General features: G+C 46.6%; 2 protein-coding genes across 7 annotated transcripts in view; both read right to left on the reverse strand.

The window, feature by feature from the left end:
- Positions 1–880: 880 nt before the first annotated feature.
- LOC141933437 (lysophosphatidic acid receptor 6-like) lies at positions 881–8,478 on the reverse strand. 2 transcript variants are annotated; one of them, XM_074848101.1, is made up of 6 exons: positions 7,684–8,478; positions 7,146–7,277; positions 6,548–6,699; positions 4,510–4,631; positions 2,165–3,409; positions 881–1,395 (listed from the first exon to the last, which is right to left on the reverse strand). In XM_074848101.1, the coding sequence occupies exons 5-6, from the start codon at positions 3,234–3,236 to the stop codon at positions 1,346–1,348; spliced, it is 1,122 nt and encodes a 373-aa protein (XP_074704202.1). In that variant the 5' UTR covers positions 3,237–3,409; positions 4,510–4,631; positions 6,548–6,699; positions 7,146–7,277; positions 7,684–8,478; the 3' UTR covers positions 881–1,345. The 2 variants fall into 2 exon arrangements, with proteins under 2 accessions (XP_074704202.1, XP_074704201.1); XM_074848100.1 differs by lacking the exon at positions 4,510–4,631.
- Positions 8,479–8,619: 141 nt separating this feature from the next.
- The window catches only part of PUSL1 (pseudouridine synthase like 1), a 28,029-nt gene continuing 12,777 nt past the window's right edge, over positions 8,620–23,871 (reverse strand). For all 5 annotated transcript variants that reach the window (XM_074848103.1, XM_074848102.1, XM_074848105.1 and 2 more), the window contains 5 exons: positions 20,978–21,127; positions 18,561–18,734; positions 13,838–13,892; positions 9,815–9,977; positions 8,620–8,757 (listed from right to left, as the gene is read on the reverse strand). In XM_074848103.1, coding sequence (XP_074704204.1) covers positions 8,726–8,757; positions 9,815–9,977; positions 13,838–13,892; positions 18,561–18,734; positions 20,978–21,127 — 574 coding nt within the window. In that variant the 3' untranslated portion in view covers positions 8,620–8,725. The remainder of the gene's footprint in view (positions 8,758–9,814; positions 9,978–13,837; positions 13,893–18,560; positions 18,735–20,977; positions 21,128–23,871) is intronic.

Raw genomic sequence — 23,871 nt, forward strand, 5'->3', positions numbered from 1 at the left:
AACCTGCCCAGGGAGTCAGTGCAGCCCCTTCGGAAAAGCCTCCGGGAGGGACAAGCTTGCTTTTGGGTACCCAGTAAGGTAGAGGGCATTTGGCATTCCTGCCCTCCCCCAGCTCGTTTCCCTTAAAAACTCGAGTGAAACAAGGAGCTTTCAAAGCCTCACAATGAAAATGCAAAGCATAAGTATAATGGAGGCAAGAGTATAAAGCCCTAAACGTGCTATTTACCCAGCAGGGTAACATCTTTAATTACCCATACTGCCCTCAGTGACAGCTGACGAGGCTGCAAGAAAGCTGCACTCCTGGATGGAGTCTCTAATAAAAGTGTGTCCTCCTTTGTCCAGAACATAAAAAATTGTGCTTAGCTGGAAAGAACAGTCCCTCCTGTGCTGGGAGTTTTTTCCATAGCCTATAAGTGGGACAAAAATAGCAGTCTCTCATGAAAGGTAAAAGATTAATTTGTCCTAATGCTCCCTCAGAGGCTCTCCTCATCTCCATTTTACAACTGCAAGGATTTGCACTTGGCTTACCAAGCTCAGTCAAGCAGAGGAACACAGGAATTATCATCCTTTTCAATATTTTAAAAAAGTTTGTGCAGGTTATCTAACACTTAAAAATTCCTCCAAGCTAAAAGCAAAGTACAGCAAGGGAGGGGTCAGGGGCGTGACTCAAACTGCCTGTAGCAGTAACTGATACAAGTCAGGCCCCTCCTAACGAGTCTCTTACAGAGCTTCAGCTCTGTCACCCTCCTCTCAGCTCTGTGCTTGCTGTGCACAGCTCAGATTGCTGAAGTGGTGTTTGGATGGGACCTGTTTGCCATTGTAATCCACAAACCAAGACCCCAACGTACCCCTACACCTACGCTGCTGCTTTTCCAATCCTCTCACCTGCAGGAGCAGCCTGTAGCATCTGCTGCCTTCAGAAAACTGTCAGAAAATTGGCTGAATACAAGCAGAAGCTGCAACATTGGAGACACAATCATTTCTCTCCCCACACCATTCCGCCACAATAATCCTCCTCCCTCCCTCCTTTAAGGCCCAGGGTAGTTCTTAGTCCAAGTCCAGTCACAGCATAAGCTGGGAACCCAACCCCTGCTGCAGCACATTGCTGCCCTGGGGATACCTCCTCCCTGTTAAACAAGCCCCCAGCCTTGTGTGCCTGCAGGCCAGTACCATATCTACACTTTATAAAGTCTGGGGGTGGCGTGGGGAGGAGCTGAACAGTGAGTCTGTGTATACGCTACCAAAAATCACATCCTCTTAATTAAAGCAGAGCAGGGTTGTCAGCCAGGCCGGTGGTTTTCTGGTGACTCTGATAACCCACAGATGATAAATTCTCCCCAAAGTCTCACATTCCACAGGGTGGAGAACTCAGCAGTTTTCGGAAGCGGTGTGGCTCTGTTAATACAAGAAAAAGGGTGAAATGGGTCAGATATTGTGTTTCTATCACAAAACATGACTGGCAGGAGAGCTCTGACGCTGGAACAGCACCGCAGAGCGTAAGGGGTTGCGCCGGCAGCAGCAGCACCTTCCCCGGCTGCCTGGTGGGAGGAGCTTTGTCTCTGCTGCTCCGGCACAGGGTTAATTTTGGATAAATCCTTGAGTCTGTTCTCTGAGCTTGCATTAATGTCCAGCCCCAGTCCACAGGCACGCAGTGCTGGAAACCCTGTACTGAAAACTCCTCAGGAAGCTGGGCAGCAGCTCCCCAGGGGCTGAGAAGCCCTTATTTGGCCGTGGAATGGAGGCAGAAAGCAGTTTGTGACCCCAGCTGGCTCCAGTGTGGCCCCCCCAGGGAGAACACACAAAATCCTGCCAAAATAGGGAAAAGCCAAGCAGGACTGCGCTGAGCCGCTCCGCTTTCAGCCTCGGTGGACAATTAGGAGGCTGGTTTCTTTCCAGTAACTCTTCCCTGGGCTGTACTGCGCTCCAGAGCGCCCTGTGTGCTCCTACCCAGCCCAGGGTGAAACAAAAAGAGCCCAAGACATCAGGTACACGAACATGACGTGTGCCACCAGGAGCTCTGGGAGACTGTCCTAGATGAGAATAATAGTAAGTACCTGTTAGGTGTTTCCCTCCAGCCTTGATGTAAAGCCACCGTATGAAAAAATAGTAGGTTTTGCAGGTTTGTTTTCAAAGAAACAGTTGGAAAGATGAATACTGTACTTACTTTGAGTAGATCTGTTGATTCCATCTCTAGGATTTTTATTTCCGTGTCGCTGGTGTAGTTTATACACATAGGAGGACTCCCCAAGTTTCTGGTCAGATATGGTGAACACCGTTTTAGACCTGAATCTGAGCCTGAAGTTGAAGTGCCACTGCTTGTCAGAAGAGGTGAAGTAGTACAGGAGAGGGTTAAGGCAACAGTTGAAGCTCACGAGGGCCAAGGTGACCCTGCGCAGTTTGTAGATCAAGTTGGTGAAGGACTCGTTCTGGATGACCTGGATTCTCATTAAAAAGTAGAGTAAGTGAGTGAGATGATAGGGGAGAAAGCACAAAGTGCAGATGACCAGGATGAGGTAGATGGTGCTCAGAGCCTTCCTCTTGCGAACGCTGCGTTTGATCCGGGAAATCCTCCTGGCAATGAGAGGGTAGCTGATCAGAATGATGGAAAATGGGATCACAAACCCAAAAACTAAGGCCAGGATGTTATAAGGCGCCATGCGGGAAGTCCAGCTTGTCGTAGTAAAGTTCTCAAAACACACTACCGTGTTCCTCACACCGCTGTTGTGGAGGGGACCTCCAAGGATAAGCGAAAGCATCACGCTTAGAGCGACCACCCACAGGACTGTGACCACCCCCACGTAATGGCCGACTTTGATCTGGATGTAGGTGAAGGGGTGCAGCACCGCGATGTAGCGGTCGACGCAAATGCAGGTGAAAAAGGCAATGCTGAGGCAGATGTTGATGTAGTAGAGAGTCCCGGTTACCCTACAAGCCATGTCGCCAAAGAGCCAGTTGTTCTGGTTCAGGTGGTAATGGATTTTAAACGGCAACACGCAAACAAACAGGATGTCTGCCAGAGCCAGGTTAATCATGTACACGTAGGAATGAGACACGTGCTTGACTCTGCAGGAGAGCAGGTACAGAGCTACGAGGTTCTCCACCAGCCCCAGCACGAAGACGATGCTGTAGATGACCGGGAACAAGGAATACTGGAAGTCTGCTTCCAGGCCAAGCTCTGAGCTGCCATTGGCAACTGTCTCATTGGAGACTCCTTCAGCCCAGGAACTACCTGCCATGATTTCTGCTGGAGCGCAGGGATATCCAACACAGGATAGAAGTCTTAAGCCATCCCTTAACTCGGGAGGTTTATTTCATCTCATGGGGGTCAGCGCTAAAGCTGATGTCAGGTCTGGTGACGTCTGTGGTTCGGGGGTCTGTGCTTGGTACAGTCAGATGGAAAGTGGTGTTGCTGTAAGGGAGAATAAATCACTTAGACCACAAGCATTTGGAGTAGGCAGACAGTATTTACTGGCATTAAAATCATCACAAGGTGACAATACTGAAATAACAGCACAATTCCCCTCACTCCCCCCAAATAAAAAGCCCCAGAGAAGGGCTCTAGCTTTGGCTAAGGCTGGGCCAGCAGTGGGAGCAGTACAGAACTGGAGCAGGGACACACCTCTGGAGGGCCTGTAACTCATTTCCCATTCCTAAGCCCTGACAAAACTCCTGTGTCATTGCTGAGACACGTATGGTGTTACTCTGTCGTTAAAAGCGCTGCAGCGAGGGCCTGCGCAGGCTTCCCAGGAACAAGAAAAGCAGTAGTGGCAAAAGCACAAGCAGGAGCACTTTTTCAGTGACTCCAGCGTGACAGATAAGCCAGTGCTGCATGACTGAACCCTTTTAACCTTGCTGCTGCAGGTTAAAGTTAAGAACCTTCCTGTTAAAGTTCAGAAATGGTATTTGAAGCACAGAACTGAAAGAGGTAGTTGGCATCTGTACCAAGCTGTTCATCAAATCATAGAGCAGCAGCACCACCCCCTCCATTTAGGGTGGATCGTCAGCAGTATGTTACACGATGTAGTAGGTACGTGCTGTAGTACATACAATACAGCTGTAACAACAGTAAACAGAAGGTTCAGCACCTCAGATGTGACGTGCCAGGTCTTGGAACAGTCATTTGCACACAGACCATCGCAGAGGCTTTTCCATCCTTCCACCCGCTTTCATACCTCAGCAGACACTGATCCAGGCTCAGTGTAAGCTCCTGGGTGAATTTACAGTGCCCTAAAATCTACTCTGCAGGCACACTGCAGAGGGAAAGCACCACTCGGTTACAAAGGGAGCCTAAAGGACTCGATTCTGTGTTTGAAATACGGGAAAGAGGCTCTGCGCAAGTAGGACTCCTCTCATTTAGGTCACTCATCACGTAGGCAATAAACTGCTTTCCAGCAGTGCATTTTCTCTCCATCAATTATAAAAGAAATCTGAATAACTAACCCAGACACCTAAACAGAAGCCTTTAAAGGCAGTGGAGAATTAAACCCAGCTGCAATATGCACAAGGTACCTTAAGTTGGGCCATTGAAAGCACAAAAATACGCAGGTTGTTGGGTACTTTCCAAAGGAAACTCTGAAATCACACTTCCTCCCAATAGTTGTTTATCTTATTAAGTCAAAAGCACTCGATAACTGGAAGATCAGAAAAAAATATGGTTTCACTTTAAGTAGGCAAGCACACATACCTGCTCACCCGGGCCCTTCACCTAACAGCAATGGCTTTGTACGCACACAGGAAAATGAATACAAAACCCGGCCTGGCTAAGCCACAACTTGAAGCAGCACAGGACTTGAAACAACCTTTACCCCAGAGTTTTGCTGGAGTGAGACCCACCAAACTCTGTCTTTCCTAGGTTCAAAGTACAGCGTTGTAACTGGGGCCGGGCAGGCAGAGACTGCCCAGCTACTGCTGCTCCCCAGACGAGCGCAGCGAGCGCGTCCGCAGGCACCATCGGGTAACAGCTCCAAAACCAAACAACAGGAATTTTTCCAACCAGCACCTACCTTGTCCCAAGGCTGCAGAAGCCAGACACGAGTTTCTGTCTCTTATGCCAAAGGGCTGCCTAAAACCCGCTCCACCCGCATCCCGGCAGTACGGTTACAAGGCCTTACGAGGGCACAGAAGCCGCTTGCACCATGGTACTGCACTAACACCGTTTCCTTTCAGTGCCTGAAGCCTCACTGAATCCCCCAGGATCCCACACTCTGTCTCCCGTCCTTGGAGGGGACAGTGACAACACCAGTCCCTCGAGTGCTGGGAGGTGACCGGTGATACTGGGCAGAGCTGCATGTGCCCACCGGTGCTCCCACCCCCAGGTGTAGCCCAGCAAGTAGCAAACACCCATTTAACTAAACTACACCTGAAATAAGGAGCAGCAGAAGGGGCACGGTGAATAATAAATCACTGACATGGAGTATTTTACAAGTCTTTTACAAGTCAGTCTTTGAGCCAGTCCCAAACAGTTACATCCACACTGCAGGACCCCACCGTGTACCTCAACCTGTCTGAAAACATTTCCATTTCCCGTGAGAGTAACAGAACTGACAGTCTACAACTAAACACATATTTTCCAAGTATGTAGCCACTTTAATTTCTTATAATAATGTACCATTTACTTGTCTACCATTTTAAAAGTACGGAGTCTGATCAAATTCCAAATTCAGCTTTGCTTCGCTGGTTGTTGGGTTTTTTTGTGTTTGGGTGGTTGTTTTGTGTTTTTGGTTTGGTTTTTTTTGGGTTTTTTTTTTTTTTTTTTTGGTTAGGGGCAGGGGGGCTCTATTTCTCTACAGAGTTATTTGATTTACAAAACCACAAAAAGCATACAACAAAGTTTCCACTGGATTTTGAGTTCATTAAATTATTAGAAATGTGTTCATATAAAACCAGGCTTGAGCCTTTGAACTCTGGTCAGGTGTGAGGTTCTTCTGGTTTTAGTTTTAAAGCATCGCTGTCAAACAAGCAGAAAGACAGATCTCCCCATAGATTGGCTGTCCAAATTGGATCAACTGAGAAGAATTAGTAATGCAACAATATAAAAAGGAAAAGAATGCTAAGTACCACTTGGTAATAAGTAACAAGTATTAATGATGGACATCAAAAAAATGATTCAGACTAGGAGTTTGTACAGAAGTTCTCTACTGATGGTGCATTTTATGATGCTAAGAGCATGTTCTTTAATTAAATGTCTTGTTAACAGTTGCTCTGGGATTTAACAAAGCAAAACCCCACAGCAGTTTTTGGTGGTAAGTGCAGGGTTAGCCAGTTAGGCTGCCTCGAGATTATGGGTTGGATAGCTGAACCTGGGTTACTGGATTTGGTAACAAGCCCATAAGCACAAAGAGTTTTTATTGTAACCAGAAGTTAGGAAATATCTGCAGAAACATCAACAGCAGGTATTTTTGCACTGTGACTATTTAAAAAAAACAAAGAGCAGGGATACCCGAGCCTGCAGTAGCAGTTAGCCTGATTAACACCCAAACAGCATTAGTATTTGGTTCAGTTTTCTGCCCTGGAAAGACTCACAATAAATTGAGTTAGCAAAACTTACCAGAGCTCAGGTCATCAGAAGGTGCAGATGAGAGCTGCAGCCTCTCCAAAGAGCCCTCCCAGCTGCGAGGTCAGTGCTGAGCTCCTCTGCGTAGGGTTTTGACACCAGAGCAAACTGCCCTGCAAGACGCTGCGGAGCGCTCCCACAGTGCTCTACAGAGAAAAACCACAGGAAGCCAAGATGAAAAGCTGTCGCCCAGATCGAGACAGAGCTCGTGCCCCACTGAAGTGTCCCCGCCACAAACTGGGGAGAGGGCACAGCAAGCAGCCAGCACTCGGGCAAGCTTTAGTTCTCTCTGTGTGTCCCCTGCACGAGGGAGACACGATCCTGCCGCTCAAAGCCACCCTGCGGCCCCTCCAGGCCCAGCAAAACCAGCCTCTCTGGAACCCAGTGCCAGAGCTTCAGTCTGGGACACTGTGAAACGGGCCTGCAGCTGCGCTCTCACTTCCCTGCAAAGTGAGGAAGAGCAACGCTTCGCTGCCATTCCCATCCAGGAAAACCACTGAAAACATCTGGGCATGTTAAGGTTTGGCACACAGACGGACAAACCCCACCATGTGGGTTGAGGACTCAGGGCAGCACATTACAGCATCCCTACCTCTGGGTACTCGTCCATCAGGGCTGGGCCAGGAAAGCACAAACAGGCACCACAGCAGCCACAACTCTCCTTTTCCACGGCAGAGACCCAGGACTGCTCCAAAGTTCTGTCGTCGTCTTTGGGTATCAGTCCCTGCGGAATAAAGCAGGTAGCAGTCAGTGTGCTCCAGGGAAGGGAGGAGCAACCAGAAGTATCTCGGCCTTTCCTTCCCCTGCTCTCTAAAGTAGATCTCCGGCAAAACTGCTACCCGGAGCAGAGCGGGGAAGAGGTGGGTCACTGCTTGTGAGGGGACGCCTAGAAACAGGCCGTCCTCGTGTTCCGTATCACTAACTCGACCCCCACTGCCAAAGGCAAGGGTGGTCCCGAGAGAGGGCAAAAGGAGTTGCTGTCTCCCCCTCTCTACCTTGTGGCTCTCCACCATGCAAACAGAGACCGGAAACTCCAGTCTCTCAAGGTTATTAAGATTCTTCCTTTATTTATCTGAATGCGATAGTCTGTATCGCTATGAATTGCCACATAACAAAGAACATCCTCTTACCAGATCAAGTGGGCTGTCTGCTCTGGCAAACTGGCTGTCTCGAATTCTGCACTTCCTCTCACGGATAAAGGGGAGATTAATTATGGTGGTACCAGGCATCTCAGCTGCACACTGCTTCCACTGCAGCAGTGTTTAAACCAGGTGTTGTTTCTTCTGTGAACTTCAGAAGTCAAAGTTTTCATCCTCTTTCCTGTAACCTGGCACTCTAACAGTCATTTTATAACCAAAACAGACAGACATTCTGGTGTCATTCATAAGAAAAAACACCCACAAGTTACCCAATGTGTATTTTGTTGCTTGGGCAAGCACGTGAAACCTGAGATTAGAGTGGTTTTAAAAGAAAAGAAAATAAAAAGCATGATCTCTGCTCCCTGCTCTGCACCATGATTCCCATGGCCTCAGATCGCTGCCAGGCTGCACCGTGCTCTGTGGCACTGCTGCACCAACAACTGTGGGAGAACAGAAGGTGGCAACAAGCAGATTGGAGCCCAGCACCAGCCCTGACTTTGTACCAGGGAACAGGAGAGGGTACAGGCCACTGCAGTTCAGCCAGGGAGTGACTGCTGATGAGGAGAGGGAACAGCGAGGACTTTCAAGGGCTGTTTTAAGTCACTGCATCAAGCAGGAACAGTTGTCCCTTGCACCACCACACAAAGGCACGGTTAAAGGGGAGAGGGGCAGAGAGGAAATGCTACATTCTCCTCTGTTCTAAGCCTGTATCCCTCCCACACACACCACAGAACGAAGAAAAAAAACCCCAAACAACCCAAAAAACCCAAGCCCCGCTCCTTCCTTCCTCCTGTTTGAGACGCAGGCACCAGAGTTTCAGAAAAAAAAAAAAAAAAAAGCAGTTATCTGAAAGCAGCATGGAGTTGTTCTTCCTTTCTCCTTGGCAGTCTCAGAGGCCAAGAACAAATGATAGGAAGATGCCTACAGTCCCAGTCAATGATTTTTATTGAGACAAGACCGTGTACTGTGTGTAGAGCGCTTGGCAAACCTCCATCACATATCCACAACAACATGGCTGTATCTCACAGAGCTGCTATTCTCCTGGGGCAACTGTAGTGGCCAAATCTGAGAGGGAAAAAAAAAAAAAAGAAAATATTGTTTAGGGAAAAAAGATGGCACTGAAACCACCTGAAAGCACTTAAAATCTGTGTCTTCATTTCCCGCCTGGGCTCCCTTCCCCCTGGCACCGGTGGCTCCGCCACTGGCAAGGGCCACAACCAGGGAGCAGCAGGTGCCTTTCCAGGGCCAGGCTCAGGCTCAGAAGCACAGTCAGGCTCCTCGCCGGGCTCTTTGTGCTCCCCTTCCGCCATCTTTAAGCCCCTGTGGGCGCGGTGGCGGGGGAGAGCGTGCGCTGAGCCCACCTGCAAGGAGGTCTGTGGGCTGGCTGGGACCAGGCAGCCTGGAGGAGGTCTGCAGCGTGGTGGAAAGTCCTGTGCACCCACATTGCATGGGCACTGGATTAATCAGAGACAGATCAATCCTTGCAGTTTGAAATACCTGCTATCGCTCACAGGGATGTCAAACCTCCACAACACCCATTTGCTATCTTCTGCAAATTTGCCTCCCCTGCCTTTTTTTTTTTTTTTTCCCCAAGCTAAAAAACTTAAATAGTTTAGATCAGATGCTGGTAAATGAAGAGAGCCACCACATAAGCAAAAGGATGATCTGGTCTCTGTCCTCCGGTCTGTACAGTCCTCTCAAATACCAAAGGAGAAGGGAGTCAGCAGAAATGGATCTGTGGCACCTAGATACCACAGAATATTTGGTCTTTATACATGGTCAGGGACAGAACAAGAGTTTATGAGAATTTAATGTATCATTCACGTGAAATCTCAAAGTCACTGTCAACACAATTTCTCTTTTACTACTCTGCAAGTAAGAGAAGGAAACCTACCAGAAAAAAAAAGTGTATTTTTTTTTTCTTAGTAAGTTTCCTCCTATTACATTTTTTCCACAGCAACAGCTGTAAACACCTCTATAGTCCGGGGCATTCACTATGATGTGGGTGTTGAAGCTGTGAGCCATAAGTCAGACAGCACATAAAGGAAGACCATGGGCATTACTGCTCCCTTCAGTAATAAGTAATAGATCTGCCTCCTACAAAAAGAATGAGTTCACCTACCTGCTTCATTATATTCCACTGATTTTAGAAAGAGTCCAGATGGCGGAGCCATGGCATATGGTGGTAAAGCCCGTGAATCTTTCCTCTCCAGTAACTCCTTTATATGATGAGGTGTTAACTTTCCCTGGCCAACTGCAACTAGAGCCCCAACCATTCTTCGGACCTGGAAAAAGAGAACACAGCTTAGGAGCTGCCCTTGTAAAATTTAAAGAGATTAGGGAGTTCTGTCCAGAGTCATGCACTCGTGCTATCAGCAGTACTGTGCTGTTTAACAGCCCACCGTTACTACTGATGGCAAGTCAAGCTAGAAACCTGATCAGAGTTCAGTGCCTGTCACTCAGGAAGGAACGACATCACCATGATTTCTTAATGTGAGCCTGCTCCTGCATATGGGTACATCATTATTATTAAAGTCAGTTCTCAGAAGCCTGATTTCTGGTGTTCCTCTACTGTTCCTAGTACTATCAGTTGTTCCCATGCACTTTGCTCCTAGTCCAGCTGGGTGTTAAGAAAGAAACAAGCACTTCCCCAAAGAAAGAATGTTTTAGGTGCCACTGAAGTTTCCCAAGTCACAGCCCAGTCCTGGCTGCCCCTCGTATGCCTTTGGCACCACACACCTCCAGGAGCATTTCCAGTGCTCGCTTTATTTCTTCAGAAAGATCACACTCCCTTAGTCCCTGAGCACGCCCCAGCAGTCACAGTCACCCCCCAGTCTGTGGAGGAGCGGTGTTCCTTCCCCTCGCAGCAGGGACTGCATGGCCTGCCCAGGTTCTGCACGGACTGGGGTGACATGACAACACGCAGCAGCTAAGCCTGTCTGCACCCTGCAGAGGCACAGCATCTTCTAGCTACCAAGGCTGGTGGTAGGGAAGGGGAAAGAACTAGCAAAAAGTCTTCCCTCTCTACAACTAAAGAGATTTATAAGTATGAGAAGAGGACCTGTAACAGTGATCTCCAGGTACACAGCACTGCCTTGGAGCAAGGCTTGTTCTCATCACATGTGGGAAGAAAACTGAGCAGGGGATGGTTTCAGAAACAACAGCAGCACCCACACATCCGTCTGCGGCAGGAAGCTCACACGCTTGCTGGGAGAGCTGAGCTCACAGGTTCTTAGTACATAAGCAACACTGTTTGCAGGTGGGGGGTGATGTAGGGGCTTGCTTCTCTCAGAAAGCCAAAAAAGAGGAAAAAAAAACCAAGTAGGACAGGCCCCCAGACCAGACAGCATTTCCCCAGTGCAGCAAACTGGTATTTCAAACACCTCTGCACGTCACAACTTCCCTTCCCTCCCTCCCCACGCAACAATTCCAGGTCTAGTGGGTTAGCACAAATTTCACACCACAGTGCTCACCTCCTGTGTAAACACCCCTCACACCACAGCATCCTCTTGGTGAAAAAACACCCTTCTATATCCCCTGAAGACATGCTGTTCCAGGAGGGCCAAGACTTGTATCTGCCAATGCCACCTGCACACCAAATGCCAGCTCCCTATGACTAGCTAGCTACTACACCCCTGCATGGTGGCTACAGTTCTCTCCACCCCCATCCTTCTGAAGGCAGAGTACTGACCACTAATCTTCCCGGGATTTCTTATGTCAAGGCAGCCTCACGAAGCTGCTGTCGAGGAAGAACTGGTCAGTAAGAGCCCCTCAGCTTGTGCCAGAAGTGCTCCCAGCAAGGTTCTCCTAGAGAAGCTTTTATCCAGAGACTAGCATACAGGTGGTTACCTGCTTCCCATGGGCGTCAAAAAAGCTTGTGCAAGAAATATCTGGAGATGGTTCAGGGAAACAAAGGATGAAGACAGAGAAGGGCAGTCCTTTTCACGCCTTTTGTTCAACAAGAAATAAAGCTCAAAGAAAGCCAGGCCCTGTCCCAGTGCCACTGGAGTGAAGAGGCTGTATGAGCAGTCCCATCATGAGAAATGCCTCTGAGGGGAAAAGAAACAGCACATCACAATGAACTCAGTCAGCCCGGTGGTGTCCAGCCAGGCGAGAGCTGAGCCCCCTCCCAGAACCTGCCAGCACTTTGCTTGGGCTTGCCTGTGCTCGTTTTCACAGGAGAGCTCACACTGCCTCAGGGAATGTGAGTCTTATCTGACCGAGGAGCCACACTGAAACTCAACCCTTGCCACTGGCTGATGGCGAGCCCCCCACTGCCACCAAATCCCAGTTGCCTCTCTCTGCCCACACTGGAAGAGCTGTCCTCCAGTCTCAGATTTTACAGGCAACAGCAGCACTAGCCCACGTGAGGGAAACTGGTCAAGCAGACACTGTCCTGACTCACCTTCTCAGGCTGCTGCCAGAACACATTCCCACTTGTGCAGGCATGATCAGTCATTTGGCCTAAATAAACATTCATCCTATTAATGACCTTTCAGAGCACATCAAGCTCTCCAAAAACATAAATGTTGTGCTGTAAGGAAGCATCGGTCTAAGCTTCTGATCCATTAACATTTACAAAAGACTAAACCGAAGTCTACTAAGCAACCTAATCATGTTTATCACCGTTAACAAGACAGGTCCAACAAGGCAAGATATAGTTATCCAAGGGCAAGCACTGCCTCTGCCTGTGCGCTCTGATCTTAAACTGCCCCCGCCGAGTGCCAAGAGCCTGCCTTTGAGCAGCTGCACAGAGAAGCAGCACAGATCCCTGACATATGTTATTTTATCCATCCCTCACTAGAGGTCATTGTATGCTGTGACTTTAGCTTTGATGTCTCCACGCTGGGAGTTAGCTAGTGTAAATGTGGACTAATGGTGCGCATCTGAGAGACGTGTGCTTGGCATCTGCCTGCTTCCGCATGCTCTTCAGCAAAAATATGTTACATACAGTTTCTGGGGCTGTTTAACCCTTTTCTCTCATAAAAACTGTCAATACCTATCACAGAGCGATACGAGGTGAGATATGAGGGGCAGCTGGCCTAGTCTTCTCTTTACAATAGAAGGCAGCAGCAGATGCTCAGGTAGAGGAGCGCAAGTTCAGCATGTACAGCCTGTTCCTGCTCCACCACAGCCTGCCTGCTCACTGCAGGGCAGAGAGGGCATCGGGCCGAATATTATGGGTAAATCTTCTCTCTGCACAGCATCACCAAGTAGCATTTCCATTCCAATGCACTAAATGGGTCACCAGCATTTTCTCCGTGTCACAAGAGCATCAGATGAAGCAAACCCCTGCTGTATATCAAGCCCTTCTCAAGCATGTTGTTGTTCTTCCCTTGCTCATATCCAGACACCCACTGTCAGAGAGCTTACAGAGCATTACTTGGCACAGGATAAAAACAAATTCGGTTTGTCAAAACAGAATAAAAAATAGCTGCTTGCTGTTCCCACAAAACACCCCCTCTCTCCTCCAAAAAACAAGCCCTCTCTTGCCTATTCTCTGTCTCCAGAGTGTGACCATGGCCAGGATAGGCAGAATGAGAACAGCCAACTCTTTCCTAATGAGGTGATCCATTAAGCTGTGGAGAGAGCTGTCTCCCCTGAGGATAGCAGCAAAAACCCCACTGGAGTTATTTCAAAGAAAACCCAGTGGAGACTAGACAGCATGGCAGAGGGAAAAATCCTGCAGTCATGCCTGCATAGCTGAATCAGGTCTTCCCATCTCTCCTTTGTGCAACACTGAGAATTACTTCATGCTCCAAAGCCAGAAAGTAAAATTCCAGGCAGTCTTTGCTGGGCCCAGTGCCATTCAGCAGAGCAAGAACATATGTCTGTTGGTTTTTACCACTCAGACTGCAAAGACAAAGATTGTGGAAAACAAAACTTTCCATCCTCCCACACGATTCTGTGACTTTGGCCATTCATTTTAGGCACAAAGTTGAGAAATTCTGGTTCTACCGGATCAAACAGAATACAGAACCTCACCTATCTGACGCCGGGTCCCTGTGTGTCACGCAGCTGTAACACCAGCTCTGCCACAGAGATGGCACTACACAGGGATGCAACGCTGCTGAACTGGTCAATAGTTATAGCGATACCGGTTCTTGGAGGCAAAGTATGTGCTGAACGCAGCACCAAACAGTACCTGTCGGTAAAGAAATGATCTGCTCCTGAACTTCAACTCCCAAAACTCCAGTCCCCTAGAGAAAGGAACAAAAAAAAGCCTTTAAAAATCACATTTCAAATGGCTCTTCTACCCACAAATATAGATCACAGGTGAACATGAGTAGAATGAACAAGGAGCTGCAGAGCCTCCAATTAACCTGAAACCTCATGAGCTTTTGAACACCAGACTGCTCATTTGCTACGCAGATGCAGAGATTTTCTGGGGTGAAACAATTCCTGCCTGTTTTGTATGTACCTAGTTTTATGGGGCTTGATCTTCCGGCTGCCTTACACCATTAAAATAAAAGGGAAAGGGCAACATAAACCAAGGTGCAGCTTAGCAGTCTGCTAAGGAACTACTGATTTGAGGAACACAGTCTGATGCCTCCTGGAGAAAGGAAGAAACATCCAACCATAGCAAAGCAACTCTACCATTTCATTTGGAGCTGGCTTGAGAGCGCCACGTGGTCCTTAGAGGCTTTGCAGAATGAATTTCAACACTCAGCAATGCCTACTGCGACACCCACATGCTACTGGAAAGGCCAGGACAAGCAAGTCAGGACACGGCCACGCCTGAGGAATCCAGCTGCAGCACGAGAACACAGCGGTGGCAGGCAAGGAAGCACTCGAGGCTTAGAGTGAGCAGAGCAGGAAACAGCAGGTGAGTATTTGGGGATGGATGGAAGGATGCTACTTGGCAAAAAGACATCCTTTCCCCTTGCCAAATCTGTCTGTTCACACAGATACCATTTTCCAGAAAGCTTTATGGTAGTAACCACTGATCTTTGTAAGAACTCAGCTGAGATTAACTATTCCAACACTTCACTGACACCTGCATCCTCTGCTAAATCTTTCCAAGTTGCTTTCTACATTTTTTTGTGGTTTTGCTGATGTTCCAGTACCAGCTGTAACACTAAAACCTGATGCAAATCTGTTCTCAGGAACAGTCCTGCAGGGAAGAACCTATATGCACATTTCCCTCCTACAAATAAAAAGTCTGATATGCATGTTAGATATATATATATAAAAACATACACACACAAGTGTATCATACATCAGATATGCCAACAGAGCACAGAAATGACCAGGTTTTCACTTCAGTACCTACGTCCCTGAGCTTTCATGCTACCAAGCAATCCTAGAAGTCACAATGATAGAAGTAACAATAGAATAACAAAAAAAATAAACTCACTAATTATAAGTGCTCCTTATATCCCACAGCATTCCTACAGTAAAAAGAGACAAAGTTTACCATGCATAATCCAGAAAAATCAGGTTTTTACATGCAAACCCTCTCCTCTCCTCCCTTGCCCAGTAACTGGGTATCAAAGGGCTGTGGAGACTCGAATCAGCTGTGAGAAGAGCACAGCTGCAACAGATCTGTCTGGGGGGCGTCCCGTGGGCAGGCTGGGTTTGCTGGAAACACCTGAGCACCAGGAAAGGGGCTGCCTGTTCCCTGGGAGAGGGGACAGCTCTTGGGAACCACGGAAGAAAGGTGAAGCAGGGAGAACACAATTCACCGGCCCACATGGGGCATCGGGGCAGGGGCAGCAGGAAGAGAAAATGTCACCACAGGGAGCAGCCACAAGTTGTTTTCTCACAGGATTTACAGAGAAATTACTGCTTTCAGCCCTCCTGATCGTGTATGTTGACATACGCAAAGGCAGCTCCTGCCCCCGGATTCCTCTGTGTCAGGAAATGACAATGTTTCTATCGCTTACATACAGCCTGCTCTCCCCCATCCCGAGGTGCGTGGCATGCAGACATGTGCGTCGCTACCCACCGCATCAAGGTCACAACTCAGCTCTTTAACTAAACAAAAGATACAATTTTTTTTTGAATAGGGACAAATCCCCCACTTATCAAACTGAATGCACCTTCTTTAGCCAGGATTCTCTTGTCTCAGTTGTCTTGACAAGATGTATCAAGCTACAAAAGATGGGTTACTTAGGAAAAATATCTTGTAAACTTTGAAAGAGAACAAGATATTTTTCTTTAAAAGGGAAACGTTGTTCTTCTTGTCAATCTCACAGATAATTTTGCTTACCAGCAAAAAAAAAATCCAGCTGTCCTTTTCTACTTAGCAGCAGAAGCCAGCACCTTGCAATGAATAATACATATTCTGCTTGAAAACAGGCGACAGAGCAATCACGCCCTAGGAATAAGTGATGGGGCCGAGTCTCTGAACACATCCTTAGCATTCAGGATGGGACACCAACTCCACTGCCACTGTTGCTGAGCAACTAAGTTTGATGGGAGGAATCACTTTAACAGTTAGCCTTTTAAACAGACAAGTGGTCAATTCAGAAGATTGCTTTAAGTTCAGAAAGGAAGGAAAGAACAAGAAAGAAAAGCTGCATTATTTGACTAAGAGAGCATGGTTTATCTTTCTGTGGATTCCTCCCTCTGAAACAGAAAATAAGCGTCCTTAGATTAGGCTAAAGAAAAAAAGAAATTAAGAAAAATATCTATTTATAAGCTTTTACTTCTATCCCAGCCCTTTCATTGCAGAAACAGTTCATTCTGCCTCTGCAGTGAAGAAATACAGGTGCACTTCAGGCCTATTTGCTGTTTTATTTGCAGAATGGGCAACCAACCACCAAGCTCCATGACTGCAACTGCTCCCATTGAGAGAGTTTTACAGATTAGAAGTAACTACAACACTGTAATTAGAAAATCCACACGAACCACCAAAACCCCAACAACACCTAAGCCTGTCACAAAGACCCAAACCCCACAACTATTTTCTCTAGATCAGAAAACTCATGGTGGTGGTTATTACTAACAAAGTATTCTAAGAGAGTTAAACACCATTGTAATGCATTGAAACAAGGCTTCTCAAAGCCAACCCCCTTCAGCCTAAACATTTGTTAAATCAATTAATACTGACAAATTATAAAAATGACTCGCTAGAAAACACAAGTTTGACTGCATGTGTCACCAAAAGCAAAAATATTCCATCAGCAACTAGCTTGATGCTTTTGATCCAGTTTTTAAGTTTGCTCTCTCTCATGAGCTGTTTTTGGCCTCATGTGGGATGGGTTTATGCAGCAAGTTATGCAAAGAATGGCAATTCCCCTTTTTTACATTAAAATTGAAGACATAAAAGAGCTGATCCGTATTAAATCTCAGAGATCAGTCAACTGACAGTCACAGGTCTGGATTTGGAAGGTAACCTGGTCCACGTGCACTCACAGGTGATGTCACTAAGACAGCAGTTATTTTCAGGTTAGCTCAGGACTCTGCCACTTACAGTGCTACCAATCATAAAGGACAAGATAATCTTGTGGCTGAAGCATTTCATTGTCACTTGTGTCCCCAAGCATAAGCACGCTTGATGGAGGGAGGCCACGCTCTCAATTCAGCAACAACCACCCAGTAATAAAGAGCAGGAATGCAACCACATGACAGCACCCACCTTCCTCTCTAGCCTTCCTTTTCCCATGCGATGGTGTTTCTCAGCTGCAAGAAGGTGGGAAGTTAAGTGTTTACATCTGGCACTAACTGCCCACACCCTTGCACTTAGACAGCAGAGAGAAGCAGTGGAAGTGCCATACCCAACCAGGTGGCTCTTTGTGTGCTGACAGGCACCAAAGCTGAACGGGAACAGCAGGAATCAGAGATGGGAGGAACTGAAAGACCAGGGCATACAGATAAAAGAGCATACAGATCTCTCTCTGGTTTTGCAGCTCCCTTTCAGTTTTTATCTTACACTACTGCTGGCAAAACACACCGTTCTAAAACATGGTGAAGAAACAGTGGGCTATTTGCAAACTGCAGTGAGGCTCCGTCAAAGTGTACAGCATGGCACTTATTGTTACAGACAGCTCAGTAAGGATTCAAATCTGATAGAGGGTCATTGGGGAAAACTACAAAAAAAGGGTTTTCTCCTAATCAGAAAGCAGGAACATGTGGTTTGGAGACAGACAACAGCAAGGTTTGCTTTCAAGCTGAAACACAACAGCCACGTATCTGTGAAAGAAGCCAGCATGAAACCAAAAGCCATGTTCAGATGATAAATACCCATGATCTTTCTGGGAAAAAACTTCAGTTTCTGCTACAGAGAGAAGATATCCAGCCACTTAATTTCAATACTTGCAAGACCTGGTCCCGAAAGAACCTGACACTGAACAATCTTTTGTTTATGTAATGACTGAGGAATACTGGACTTTCTGTCATCAACACCCCCTGGGAACACAGTAGGAGTTACTGGTGTGAACCGAGTGGATCTGCATAGCTACAGCAGTGACCTCGGTGTTGGGTGGTTTTTTTTCCTTCTAGTTGCAGCCTTTAGGCAAAGCTAGGACAGCAGCAGGAGGGGGAAAAAAAAAAATCCCATCCCCCGGCAGAGCTGGTCTTCAGCAACCAAAATGAGTGTAAATGCTGGAAGCACCTCACAGGAATTGCTCTGTGCCAGATTCCATACACCAGTTTATAACATCCTGCCTTTTAATGTACAAACAACTGGACCAGTTTCCCTGCCCTCATTGCTGCTCATCTTTCTCCCTGAGGACACTGGGGAGGAGAGGGAAAGAAATGTCCTTTCTAAGCTGTCACTGGGCAGAACCCTGCTGACACCATCACAGGCCCGCAAAGGCGATGCACAGCGAGCAGGAGGTCAGCTCTCAAAGCAGTGCTGGAAAGCAGCTTTTCAGACAAAGCAAGCACAGAGCAGCTCCTCAGCCACGTATCTGGGCACTCACCTCTGTTCATAGTGGTGGAACAGGAAACCAGAAGAGGGTTGGATGTCCACCTGGAAGATGGTCCTGACTGGAGACTGCAAAGGTGTTTTGGAGCTAAGCGACCGAAAGGTGCTGAAGTCGTGGGTTCCCAGCAGGAACTGCGCTGCATCCCGCATGGCAGGCACATTCAGCTGGCTGAAATTAAACATGCAGAGCAAAAGGAAAAGAGCATCAGGTGGGACCAAGTATGTTAGGTGGGTCAAAGTCCAATTAATTGATGAGAGGCTTAAACCTGGCACACAGATTCAACATTTCAGCATTGTGGAAACACATTTTGTAAGATGAAGTTTGTCTTGTAATGGCCCAAACCACAAACCAAGATGCCAAGTGACCCGAGGTCTGAAGGTATTCAAAATCCCAGGCTAGATGAGGGGTTGGCAAGCACACGCTTTTACACAACCTTTATCCTGCTGTGCTTCTTAGAACAGTTCAATTCAAATAACTCCATTCAAATTGCTGGCTAGAGCGTAGGGCAAGAGAACCAAAATCCTTTGCGGTATCTGGATCTTATAAACTGAGAACGATGTTGCCAGGTAAGAAAATATCAAACACTATGATGATTTTCCAAACCTCGGATTTGCAACAGCCAGAAGATGAAATGAGGAAGTAACAGAAATGGAATGAGTGAGCAAACTGACAGATGAAGCCAGTGTAAACCCAAGGTGGAGATACAGAAGAAAGGGCCAAGGGTACAACTCAGAATGTCAAATGTCATTCTGATTTCTTCAGTTGAAGTATCTGGGTCTGTTCAAAATAGTCTCAGTCAAAGGAATTTAGAGAGATTTACTGATATATTTGCTGAACAGCTGCTTATTTTTATTCTATTTTTGTAAATTTCTCACAAGAAAAGCCTGAGCAAGTATGCGTGATCTATGGCTTAAGTTTTTCAGATCTTAACAGAAGTCAAAATGTTTCTGAAGAAAACAAGAAAAATCAAGATGAGGTTTTCCAAAATCACTGAATTTTTTCACTGTGTTCAAGAAAAACGACTAGCACTTACAGAATCCTGCTCACACTGAGAAGTGCTGATGACACCTGGTTGGTAATTCAAACACCTACAGAAGTTTAATGTGTATTATGTGTTTTATCCCCAGATGTGCTCAGTAGTGCACCCACTGTGAGCTTCTCCACTCCCGGCAGTCCAAATATCCCACCTTTTAGTAAGACACCTCCCATTCAGAATTTCTAATATGCTCACCCTATCCTTTATGTGGTATTGCCATTTGAGAAAATTAACCACAGTGTCTGGACTAAATTAAATGCTATTTCACAAAGCCCAAGATTAAGGCACATTGCGCACGTAACATCTAATTTCGCAATTTCATATTTATTTTCCCTTCCACAGCCCACAGAAAAGAAAGTCGGCAATTTAATGTCAGGACAATGTCATCTTTATTCCTCTGCTAGGACAGTTGAGATTACATTTTTTTCCATTACCCACAATTGTTATTCCAATAGTGGTGATGAAATTACCACAACTGGCTACAAATCTGTTTTTCTATAACCTTGTGGAAAACTCCAGTTTTCTTGAATGTATGTTTATCTCAGTATAATATAAACTAAAAGGACAATATCAAATTATCTTCTGGGTTTTGTTTGTTTTTTCCTCACCCACTGTTTATTATGTCCTAAGTTTTTGTTTTTTATTCAAATGGCACTGAATTTGTTTTTCTTCCCTTGCATATACAAGCACTGATTTGTTATGACTCAGCAGCTACTCCAAGAACACAAGTGAATACTGAGCTAGATACACTGGTTTGTTATTGTAGGGTTGCTCAGAGTCATTGGCTCTTGCTATTCAAACATACAGGCACTCAGAATGGGAATGAGAGAGCAGATTTACATGCACTCACTATCAGAAACAGGACTAGGGGGAAAAATGAAAAAAGAATTCTCAGCCTTCATTCTTGTTTGCCTGCATGGTCACACCTAAAACTCCGAGATCTGCTGTGCAATGCACTTCTGTCTGTCTGCATCATATCAGAGCACTGTTCCCTCAGCCAGCTGTCCAAAGGGGTTTGCTGTATGAATTGGCAAGGTCACCTGAGGAAATGCCCCTCATTTCCATGGGGAGGGACACACAGAGTTGGTGAAGGACCCTCCCTGGAGTCACTGAGTATTTCAGCAGCGCTAAGCACGTTTATCACAGGTACAACTGACAGCATGATTAAAGAGAGCTGTAAGTCTCAGGTCTTGATGAACATAACGCAGTGCAGTTGCACTGATGTCAACAGGGAAATCTTGTCAGTACGAACGGGAAATCTGGTCTCACATGTGGAAACTGCCCCCTCCCTGATCCCCCCAAAAGCCAAGCCTTTCCACAGTAGCTCCCCGAGGCTGGGAGGGGGGGGGGGGTGTGTTTAATGGAACACACTTACCCACCCACAGGAGCCCAGCAGAGATCCCTTTCAAACACGGGTACTTCGGAATGATGAGCGCAGCCCATCAACAGCCGATAAATGTAGGTTCTTGACAGCGCAGAGAAACGTGCGTGGAAGCTATTACTCACTGGGTAGACATTCAAAATGCTGTTAGGACAGAAGAGAATGAGTGAGGTGGAGAGAAATGCCATGTAATAATTCAAAAGCTTTTGCCTGGTTACCACATAGATGGGAACTGAAACACACAATGGGTTCTCTGAGAAACTGCACTTATAATTAATTAACTATCATTCTCTCCTGACAGCCAGTGACTAACCAGTGACCAAGGATTTGCACCTGTGGGCTGCCACAGGCATCTGTCAACTGGAAGAAGGGAGAAGAGCCTCAGCATCACCCATCACCAAATACACAGAGAAAACGACTGTGGGTCTCCTATCAACGTTTTTGGGGACACTCACACCATCACAAGAGGCTAAGACGGATCAGTCCTTCAGTTGAGAAGTGGCAACTGATAGTGTGTTTTCTTTGTTGCATAGCGAAACCAAACACCTCACCCAGTCCATCAAATTGTACTGTATAGCTGAGGGCACGTGGGCTCCTAGCCAGGCCTAAGGGGAGAGGCAGCAATTTCCCAGAGCAAGCTGACTCCATCCCCAGCTGAGGAGCACACCTTACAAACACCACGTCCTTCTGCTTTTGCAGAACCATGGTCCCAAACACAAGTGGGAAGGACTCCCCCAAAAACAGATACCTCCGTGCTCACTCTCAAAAGCAGCTATGCAGCTCATTGTAGCAGATGGAGACAGCTGAAACTAGGTCACTTCCCTCCCATCTCCCCCCAGAGCCTCCAAGACAAACAGGACTTTGCTGCAGCAATGGTAAGAAAGGTACATCCCACCACCGCCTAGATTGAGTCCATCTGAAAACAGCAAAATGCTGCATGCCCGAGACCTCCTGGAAACCTACACATTTCACATGTGCAGAAAACAGCTTTTGAGAATGTTCATATCTACTCATCTTCTACTGAGTCTGGGCAGTTGAAGACAGCTGAACTCCTGTTTTCTTCTATAAGCAACAGAGAGAAGTCGCCTTGTTTCTCTAAGCCAATGCCACCGTTACCATCAAACGCAGACAGCTCGGTCGCCAGAAGGGACAGTACAAAGGCTGTCGAGAGGAGAACACCCTTCCCTCTGGCAAGGCAGAAAACAGACCCTCCCTGTGTTTCTGCACCTCCCCCAAAGTGTTATCACTGATTTGAACATGTCAGCAGCAGTTTTTACTGGATTTGATTTCCCCTTATCCCAGAGTACTGGCTACACACCAGACAGCAGGGAGTCACTATTACACAGGCATAACCTCTCTGCAGGTGTTACTTTAGAGGATACCTTCTCCTTAAAAGGTAGTTTTTCTCCTGCTGTGTGCCTTTCTGTCTTTGGAGTTTGGCATAGTGAGGAGAAGGGATGCAGGGCAGCCAAAAAATACTATACCATTTGGGACTCGGTAATAGACAAACCTATTTATTTACTTTAAAAAAGGTTGGTGCTTCAAGGATTTTTGCCAGCTCAAGTGCCTCTGGCTCACATCCCTTGACTGCAAAGGCTCAGACCACAGAAGAAGAAATTAAAGCTGAGCCACAGGCCTCCACACATATTTTCAATAACAAACCCAGGAGATTGCTCCACTGCTATAAACTCTCAATAGAAATGCAAACTACATCCTCCAGGCCTGCAATGGAGTTTGAACCTAGGACCTCCGGCCTCTCCTAAACACAATAATATAATTATTACATTTATCTTCCCCTGTCTACATGCCTCCACAAGCATTTCATCTATCTTGAGCTTCTCTTGTTAACACTTAGTGATTTTTATTAAATAACTACTCTTTTACTCTCTCTGATAGAGTGATTCTTTCAGAAAAGCCTATTTATGCTCACATGATTCTTCAGTGCAGGCATCCTTTCCTGCCTCTCCCAGCAGATGCAATTGCTACCACAGGCTCTTTCTAGCTGGGAATATCTTTCCAGCATTTACTCCAGCAGCTGCACTTCAGGCCTGGTTAAGATCCCATTTTTTGAAAGACTGCTGGTAAAAAAAGACTCATGGCATTCTTTACCTTTTCAACAGAGTCTGAATGTCAGAGGAGGTTGAAGGTAAAAAAGCCTGAAGACATCTACCTAGAAATGGCAGTGTATTAGATACCAAGACATCCTCCAGAAGCACATCCTTCTCTCTCCACTGACAACAGAAACTAAATGCCAATTTGCAGGAGGTGGGAGGAATCCCACCTCTGTCTTGTCACTCAGACACCTTTTACTGTGTGCTTACAAAACTGAAAACAGTAATAGAAGGTGTGAGTCTACTGTATTACCACAGCAAAGTCCTCCTAAAGTCACCCCATCTATGAAATACACTCTGATCTTTGCGGACAAGATCCTTTCAAATATGCTTTGCAAATCTAGAAGACAGATCGGTTGATAGAAGAGACACATCATGATACAAAGAAGGTTATTATTGCTGATAATACAGACAGCCAGCTTGGAATCTTGTTTCCCTTCCAAGCTCTATCGACAATAATGTGTTCTCACAAAGATCCCTCTCTCCATCACCCCCTGCTTGCAACCACATGAAAGTGCTGACTTTCTTCAGCATCAGGAGAGATTTCTTCTTGGCAAAGTAATATTTACAGAGGGAGGGATGGTTGCTGAATACGCTCAGACTCATGCCTGTCACCAAGCTCCTTAATGGAAAGCAGCTGAACCATTTTTAAAAGGTTCAGTCCAAAGGAGGAAGGAGGAGGCGAGCTGACTGCATCCTGACAAACTCTAACAGATCAGGACTGTATTACATTCTACCAGAAGATATCACACCTCCTGATACGTACCCATCAGATCT

This window comes from Strix aluco, chromosome 22 (genome assembly GCF_031877795.1).
Source record: "Strix aluco isolate bStrAlu1 chromosome 22, bStrAlu1.hap1, whole genome shotgun sequence".
Lineage (NCBI taxonomy): Eukaryota > Metazoa > Chordata > Aves > Strigiformes > Strigidae > Strix > Strix aluco.

Coding starts and splice junctions, on each gene's coding strand:
- LOC141933437 (XM_074848100.1), bottom strand. CDS start 3,236: ATGGCAGGTAGTTCCTGGGCTGAAGGAGTCTCCAATGAGACAGTTGCC. Junction 1,396..2,164: donor AATCAACAGATCTACTCAAA/GTAAGTACAGTA, acceptor TTGTATTAACAG/AGCCACACCGCTTCCGAAAA.